The following is a 9,419-nucleotide window of genomic DNA, read 5'->3' on the forward strand; positions in this document are numbered from 1 at the left end:
TGCTTGCCATGGCCAGTATCAGTAAGCCGCACAAGACCAAAACTTATAAGAGAGTTACATGTCTACGAGAAAAATTACTTCCATGCATGTTGATATATATATATATATATATATATATATATATATATAATCTAAGTTCCACAGAGCCCATTTTGTCTCTTAAACGGGTGGCTGAACCGCTAGTGCATGAAACAAATAAATCTAAACCATATCTTGGCAAATTGACATGAAAACAACTGTATTTATAATATTTAGGGAACCATGACCACAGTGTGATCAATCGAAAGTCAAATATAAGCATGTAGATTGGAGGACTAGTTATTGTCTCTGGAATCCTCAAATCATAGTTCAAACATGCCAAAACGAAGTAGTTATCCATATATTTACTGGCACAATTATTGAAATGTTTGACGCACCGCTGTGCCTCCACCTAGAAAGCTGGTATCGTCAAATTTCGCTTGCTTGTTGCCTTCCAGAGATAATCCAAACTGAATGTGAGGAAAATGAGCCCACTGCATAACAAAAACTCCATAAGATAAGTGCGTAACAAGAACTCCATAAGATAGTAGGAAAGCAAACGGATTACATTATGTAATACTTATTTTGTTCATACGGTGAGAAATAAATGAGTTTGGCTAGAGGAATGTTAACAAGAAATGGAGTTTAAGTCTCCATAGCCGAAATCGTTTTCAGTAGGCAATGACATATTGGTTAGAGGGGAAACAAGCATTCCCCATTTGGGCCAGCAAACCATGAGATGTTTTCTTCTTTTTGACACTTTTTTGAGAGAAAAAAGGCCTATTATCCCCATGACCTCATGCTAGTTCAAGGGTATTGTACACCATGCATGCACCTTCTATGTTGTATGAGGTTACCTAAGGAAATCCACAGATTATATAATTTGTGGATGCTAAGTTAATAAATAAAGCAGATGGACTAATAAAATAAAAAAAATATCTCTCAAATTTCTTGGGATTGCAATGCAATTTGATGGGCCCCTATTTTATTACTCAATGTTCCCACTAAGTTAGATAGAGATTGAAAAGGTTTGAGAAGGAGTGATCGACAGCCAGCTTTTGATCGACCGAAATAAAATCCCAACCTAAAAGTTAATTATCCAAGTCGCATATAGTGTTGCAAACTCATATTCCTTCGATGCATGTGCATTTGTTTCCTTATGTCACAAACGAAATGTTACAAATTCATGGTCCCTTGTCGATAGTTAGATATTCAATAATCGACTAAATAAATCCTACATTAGTCAATCACACATTTCTTTGATTACTAAGTAGTTTTCATTCTCTAACTTAATTGTTCGAGTTCCTAGTCCTATTTGAATATGAGTTTTAATTTCCACTAGTTGCAGTGGAGAATGCCTCTACTTTTCACTATAACTTTATTGTAATGGTTCTTTATGTTCAACCTTTGAAGTCTAAATATGCTTAAATGACTCTATAGTTGTCCAGTAAAAGCATTCTCCTCCTGGGTAGAAGAATGTACTTAGGAGCTTCAATTGAAGAATGAACGGACATAGTAGTTCTACAACAAGGCATGAGCTGCCTAGCGCAGGTGGCAGAAAGCTGCCCAGATGAGAATCAACGCACCTTCTTTTCCCAAGGGAAAAAGAAAAGAAAAGGAAAGGATAAATGTTCTATTTCTGGGTGGCAGAAAGCTGCCCAGATGAGAATCAACGCACCTTCTTTCCCCATGCCTGTTGGGTCCTAGTCAATGTCAGAGCCTAGGATTGGTAAAGGTGCACCTTTACCTTGGTGCCATTCCTCACCCTCTATGGCCCAAGAAAATAGCAGTCACGAGAATCAAAATAGAGATGCCAGGTTAATCATTGCCCTCCTCCTTAGTAGCTATGCTATACATCTCATGTTCTCTTTATTAGGGTTAAAGTAGGGTTGTGAAAATCAGTACTTGAATTGAACTGTTAGTGATTGATTTGGTAAATCGGTCAATTTAGTAAACTGATTTATTGATTAAAATAACTTTTAAAAATCAATATATAAACATTAATTTAAAAATAAGAAGACTAAACATTAATTTAAAAATAAGAAGACTCTTTAAAGTTTCGAAAAATAGTTAAAAGTTAACACAGAACTTTTCCATTGGCCACTGAGTTCAATTGACTTGTCATTGATTCAATTTGAATTGGTTATTTCAAGCCTTTGAGTTAATTTTATTGACACAAAACGCAAAGAAAGGTAGGCACCTGAATGAAGGTGTGAGCATACATCTTGTGCGCGTACGAATTCCACTTAATTAATTTTTCTTTTCTTATTGACTTCCTAACTGTTTTTTATATCATATTCTTTTCAATAGGACAACAATTGATGTGACTCGGACCAACTCAATAGAACTATTGTAAGAAATCATGCAGAAACTGGAAGAGGGAAAGCAAACTATCAAAATAAATGTCCTAAACCACTATACTACTATGTAATTTGTTATTGATGTGAAATTGCCATCTTAAGTTCTCTGTATCATTATTTATTTTATTTAATATCTTATAATTATTTATAGAAATTTCCTCTTTCTTAATGATTCTTAATACAGTTGCGCCGTTACTGGTTGATAGTTTAGATTAGACACTTCTTTTTCCCATCCTCCTTGACCATGTAACTTTTAATGTCATAGCCTTCCCTCTAGGATATATCATTTTGATCGTATGCTGTTTTTCAGACAGCAAGCTTCTTTAATTTTATTAGCTTAAGGACTCACCTGGCTATACTTTTAGTACCAAGGTTTTGTAAAGCAAGACGACCCTTTACCTTGCAGGTGCACTTGAAATTTCTCCAAAATGCAACCTTAGTCACCTTGGACTAGTAATAATAGGATCTTCTCCCCTCTTCTGTTCTGTAAGTTCAAGCAATCTGCAACTCCAATGTATGCTGCTAATAGTATTATGACAATATTTGGCATTAAAATATTAAATTCCTAGAGTTTTTTTTTTTAAATTTCATTATTTTAATCCATGATGTTGTTATATGGAAATGGACATTTCAAGGTTTATGAGGAAATATTTACATGAGAAAGGAATGATCACATTACTGATCCATCAGGCACAAACCTAATTTCCTTTGAAGAATTTATTTAACTTATTAACATATTATTAATAGTTGTGAACCTTTTCGATTTGCCCACTGTTATGAAACAGCCACAACTGAAGTCATAAGCAAAAGTTTCCACATATCTCCATGGTTGTTTGAACCTCAAGGTCATACCATTTCATGAAGTTAAGTGTCTTCTTAGCAAGATTTACATCTTTGTACCAACTCTTGAAAGTTATTCATCAAAACTTATTAACTAAAACTTTTATTTCTAAATCTATGTTTTCAAAGTTAAGCAAACTTTAAATGTTGTGTTCATATTCTTAAAATGGCAAGATCAGACTATTTCTATGAGAAGATGTTAATTTTCCAGCTTGTTCATTTTCACCAATGAACTCTAGTTGAATTATATAGGTTTAAAATAATATGCCCTTTTAGTTTCTTCATGCTAATAATTAGGGCCACCTCATCCTTAGTGTTCACCATCTTCCCTTTGTTCTTAGAAAAACTCAGCAATTTCACAAAAAATATTGAGCTTGATCCATATGTTTGGATGAGGGGAAGCTGCGTGAAGAAGGGTTGAAGCCCTCTCCATTTTCCCTTGCACCTAGGATCTAGGATTACTTTGGGACCTGAGTGGACCCATTGTACGCCCATCAACAAGATGCCGCATTGCCACCATTTGTAGTCCTTTCAGTCTAGAGGAGTAGAGCCTTCAGGCGAGCTCACTAGCCTAACCAGCTATACTATGCTCCTTGAGGTGAGCTTGATCCATATTTACGGTTGTGCTTTATTATCTTTTAACAGATATCAAGTTGACATGGGGTACATGCATTTTTATGACCCAATGGCGGTTTGCCTAACCCTATATAGACATTACTAGATTTTTTTTTTTTGACATACTTTAGCCATTAATGCTTCTTTTAATGAAAGTATCTGCGTACTAGAGCAGTCCAATATGACTCATCAAGCAACACCTAAGAGAAGTACTACATTTCAAAAAGAAAAAAAGTAACTCCTCACCTTCATAGTTTCATAAAATCTCCTTCATTCTTAGATGAAATTACAACCTCTCTCTCTCTCTCTCTCTCCATACGTATATGGGGACACTTATGACTTAACATTGATGCCACATTTAAGGGGACGGAGGTTGGGTTCGAAAATTCAGCTTATTGGGAATTTTGTTGTTAAACTCAATGAGCCAACTTGTGAATGGACATCGCTTGCCTTGGCCCCCTAACCGATTCAAAAGTTGGCGTGGTGATTCAGTCAGTAACCAAACTCGGCCGACTCTGTGGCTGGACGCGTCCGTCACAATCATGAATCGGCCAGGTAAACTGATGAGTTGTGTGATTACTAAATCTCTCTCTCTCTCTTCTCTCTCTCTCTCTCTCTGACAGTATTACAATCTTGAAAGACCATGAACTTTCTTTTGCTGAGTTGTTTGTCTTTAAGGATTGATAAGGGAAAAAAAAAAAGAAACAAGATTATAACCAGAAAATTAATAAAGAAGATGAAGAAGAAACAAAGGAAAAATTTAGGAGCATTCGTGACTTCCGTGAGCTTGACATCTGTACTCTCGCTAGCGCAGCTATACATATAAGATATTATGCGAGATCTTACATTTGAAAATGAAGCTTCCAGATGAAACAACAATAATCAGCCCTGCTCGTTGCGCCAATAATAACAGTTGATCATGACACTACAAAATTTGTCTTCACGTTCCTTATATATATTAAAAGGGCATTCAAATACTGCAGTTACTTTAGTCACTAATGGGATGGAGGACAACAACTATTTTGTCGACGTCAGCAGCTTACTGAATTGTACATATATCCTTCATTGTCTCAGTTTTCAGAACAATTAAGACTCAATTATTTAGCGTCCCTGAACTTCTTATTAGCAGATATTCTATCAATTTGCGCATGAGAATGAACTTTGTTCAAGCTCGACGTTCATCGAGATAGATCGAATTTGCCTTTTTCCTTTTGGCCTTCCACGTATACTCGCTTTTCTGTTTGAATATTGACCATGAACTGATATATAGGTTTCCCATTATCACGTTGTTCCTGTAGGGAGATTATTTAATCCTAGCATGCTTACGATCATGTTTATATTCCTGTAGAACTATGGATCCCAATTCAATCTGCCTTCGCTAGAAAGAAATGTTAATATAACAGATTAAGATCAAATTTCATGATTGATCTACATTCAGCAATGTTTAAGTTTCAACATGCATGCTAAGGAATGAGGCTTCAATGACATTTAGTTTTTCGTTCCTTTTCGGGTTTAATCAACATCACATCTAATTCAATGACTACCCATTTCGTGTTAGTGCTAATGGAACATTGTGGTGACTGGCCATTTCATGTTAATAATGCAACAAAATAATGAAGTTCTGCATTAGATGCTATCTTGCATTATTGAAGGGAATAGAATGCGTGAGAATTGAAACTCACGTTTTTTGCTGCAGTGCTGAAAGCTTCCTTGTGGCTGATGTCTGGGTTGCAGGCTTTTATCCTTTGTATTTCTTCCCTGTGAAGAGGAGATGTTCATGAGAAACTGCCTTCATGATGTTCTTCAAGGAGGATATGACAAAAATAATGTGCTTATTCATTGTTGTAGAGCGATTAGAAAAAAAAAAAAGGACCTCCCCAATTTTAATTGGCATGAACCAAAAATTCACAAGATAAACATACGTCAGATAATCCTACAGGTTAATGGTCTGTTCTCTTATATACACTCACTTGATGAATCGGTTGTATGCTGAAGGAACTCTTTGCCTCTTCTCCGGTGCTGCGGAAATGGTAAAAAGAAAACAAAAGAACACCATGGTGTCGGTAAGATCCCAATATTGCAAATTTTTTCTCCAAAATTTTCATGATGCTCAAGTTGGAAGGAAAAATCATTGGCATCATTCACGTATCCAAGTGTATGGTTTAGAAATGAAACATGAAACTAATTAACATGGTGCTTGACCATTGCTCTAAACCGCGCAGACAGTCAATCACTAATAGGATTCTGCTACTTCCCTTGCATTTACTCTCTGTTTGTTCATAAATCACTGCATTAATAAAGAAGAAGACAAGAGGAAGAGAGAATTACGCCTGTTGGGGAGCACCCGTTGTTCCTCCTTCTCAGGGTTCATCATGGAAATCTTGTTGAACCTGGAAGATGACGACCCGCATTCTTTTCCGTACGGTTGGGGGCTGAAAGCAGCGTGAGCCTGCAAGATTGAGATCAAAGAAAGGTACCTTCTTGTCAATCAATCACAGTCTATAATATTTCATGACCAGATAAATGAGCGTCTTTCAGGTGACATCCATCAAATCAAAAGAAATAAAGGCTTCGTTTGTCTCTCTTTTTATCTTTTCCTTTCGTTCGAGGCCGTCACGTCTCTCCTTTTGATTCGTTACCACTTCTTTTATGCAAATCAGTCAACCAACAGAATCATGCGCTTCAGTTTTTCCATGGCAGAAAAGGAGTAACGATCTCTGCCAAGAACACAAGAGGAAAAACAAGAACACGAACCGTCTTTCCCTTTCTCCATCCTTTCTTTCATCTGGTTATGTGCCATTCTCTGCCGTCATGTTTTTTTGTTTTCAGAAGAATCGTGACATATTACTGTTTCTTTTTAATGATTTCTTACCTGGAGGCCCTGAAATGGCATGGCTGCAGGTAGCAGAGCTCCCATGTTGACAGACTGAAGATTCGAGCAGTGGCCGCATCTGATGGTCACTATGTTGAGCAAGTTGGTGCATGGTACGCTTACCTGTTCATATCCACAAGACCCACATCTTAGTTAGTAAGACATCTCTCTCTCTCTCTCTCTCTCTCTCTCTCTCAACAGTGTTAGAAAGAGAAGGCGGGGACGTGCGAGAGAGGGGGGCAGCCCGTTCTGTTGCGGGTCTTCCTTAATTTATTCTATTTTATTTTACCTTGGGTTTGTCCGTTATGGGTGCCCTTCCTATTCAAAGAAAAAGTAACACAAAAAAGGAAAAAAGAGAAAGACGGGAAGGACGGAGCATGAAGGACTTGTCAAACCGAAACGAAGCCAAAGTTCCATTTAACATGATGAATTTGGGTGAGAGGCTGCCGGATTTTCCCTGATTCCATTCTCCAAGAGTTGCAGCAGCCTTAAGGTTTCTCTACTTTTCCGGTCGCCATGAACGGAAAGTGCAAGGAAGACTTCCGTGATGGGGGTTTTCAGCTTTCTTCTCTGTTGCTTTGATGGTCGACCGAGTCGTCCGAGGGTTTCACTGTTGTTCGATGGCAGAACAGAAAAAGGATGCATAAGACCTCAGGCCTTGTTTCTTTGCTGCTACAGTCTCTAGGAGAAGAGTATGTGTGCTGCACTCACTTGCATCTCGTGAGTTTTGATAATAATCGGAAGAGCGACCGGATTTAGAACCCATCATTTTAATCTCATCCTGGCAGAAGCTATGAGGTGAAAGACAGCAATTATCAAAAAGGCTTGTATGGGCACTTGGTTCGTGATAATTTCTGCTTGAATTAGCTTCCGTAGAACTCACAAGGAAAAGAAAGGAACTTGGGGATGAAGAAGAAGACGGGAACGAGGAGGATGGATGAGATGGGGAGGTGGAACGAACACAATAAAGGGCAGAAATAGATGGAGAAATCACAGATGGAGAGTTAATTAGTGAATCTTACAAGGGAAAAACTACCCAAATAACTGGGAATTGGTTAAGGATATGGAATGCACCATCATCGAGAAGATATTACAAGTATCTGTAACTCGTGGACATAATCTTCACTTTCATAAGTTTTCGTACCGTAATACATCGTGGTTATCGAGAGTCTGCTTCAAAGAGAAACTCATGCAACAGAAGGCCAAATTTCAAAAAGATACACAAGCCAAAGCTTTCAATTACCTTTTGTTTTGAAATAGACACCGGAAATTCTCTCTCAGATTGTCATTTGTTGGTGGAAAATTGAAGCAAGGAAGTTGGCATCTACCACTTTCCTCTAATGCAGCTCAGTTATTTGCTAAAAAACCTACAGTCTTTGGGATGCTCAAGAAACTTTCCGAGAGAGAGAGAGAGAGAGTTAAATTTTGGAAACTCTAGAAACAACCCATTGAAGAATAAAAGAAGCAATTTTTTCTTTTCTTCTTTTTTATTTTGAAAAACGCAGAAGACCATGAAAAAAACTATATTATCGTTCCAGAGATGAGGTGCAACCGCAACCACCGCATGAAGATCAAGCCAAGAGTCTTCTTCTCTTTCTTCTTCTGCTACCGCTGCTCTCCAATTCCTCCGACGGCAATCGATATCCGCTCGGGCATCAGAATTTCAGGGCAGGTAGGTAAGCAAATACATAATTCTAGATGTTTTACTTGCAGGAAAACAAAATAGGAGGAGCAATCTCTGTACCGCGAGGATGGTGTTGCAGAAGTTGCAAGGCAGGTAGTAGACATGCTCACTTCCCATTTCCATCGACATTTTTCTGATCGTCACAGAGCCTCGGAAATAACTTCTCACAGACAGATTGAGAGAAAGAGAGAACGCAATAGAGAGAGAGTGGGAGAGAGAGAGAAAGAGAGGATCTTATACAACACTGGTGGAGATCATGACGGGGAAAGATAGAGTGGATGTGAAAGTTGGGACGAGTGAAAACCGGGCGTTTGTACGGCAAGGTGGTTTTCTTGAGAGGGATGGCTGTATTCTCTCTTCTTTGGGAGATAGCGGCCAGTTTCCCTTTAATTTTATGATGGTTAAATATGGTTATTGACTCAATGAATGAACATATGAGTATGAGAGAGAGAGAGAGAGAGAGAGAGAGAGAGAGACGTGGGCTCTGTGTAGCGGACGAGGTGGGCGAATTATGGGGGGTAAAGTGAAGGTGAAAAACACTGAGAGACAAGAAGATAGAAGCAGACAACAAAATCCAACCCCCCTCTCCCTCTCCCTCTCTTCTCTCTCTCTCTCTCCCTCTCTCAATACACAATCTGCCACACTTTCTGTCCTTTAGTTTGCATCATGTATGATTCAACATGTCCTTCCATCATAATCATCTCTTCATGACCTTATTAAACGAAATTCAAACCCCAAGTCGAAGAGATTTGCATGAGAAGCCTCTGAATCGCACTACTTTAAAGCCAGTAATTTTGTCTGCAGTGCACATGAGTTATTGACTCAGGTGGTCACCGCATGTGGCTCAACATGGGTCTTGCCTTAATGCTAATGAGATTTTTGAAGGGCTGGTGTCGGCACACTGAATCACAATCCCTCCTGAATAAGATCAAAGAAGGCTTCTATTTAAGCGCCATATCTATACTTTCAGAAGTATTGTTTATACTTAGTACCCACATCGCCTTCCTTCTTCTTCCTTGGGACCTCGTTT

General features: G+C 38.3%; 1 protein-coding gene across 1 annotated transcript; it reads right to left on the reverse strand.

Moving 5' to 3' along the window:
- Positions 1-221: 221 nt before the first annotated feature.
- LOC116246181 (axial regulator YABBY 5-like) lies at positions 222-8,632 on the reverse strand. Its single transcript, XM_031617917.2, has 6 exons — positions 8,450-8,632; positions 6,706-6,828; positions 6,162-6,282; positions 5,804-5,852; positions 5,516-5,591; positions 222-512 (listed from the first exon to the last, which is right to left on the reverse strand). Exons 1-6 carry the CDS (start codon positions 8,516-8,518, stop codon positions 396-398), a joined length of 555 nt encoding a protein of 184 aa, XP_031473777.1. The 5' UTR covers positions 8,519-8,632; the 3' UTR covers positions 222-395.
- Positions 8,633-9,419: the final 787 nt, after the last annotated feature.

The sequence above is a fragment of the Nymphaea colorata genome, chromosome 1, assembly GCF_008831285.2.
Source record: "Nymphaea colorata isolate Beijing-Zhang1983 chromosome 1, ASM883128v2, whole genome shotgun sequence".
In the NCBI taxonomy this organism is placed as follows: domain Eukaryota; kingdom Viridiplantae; phylum Streptophyta; class Magnoliopsida; order Nymphaeales; family Nymphaeaceae; genus Nymphaea; species Nymphaea colorata.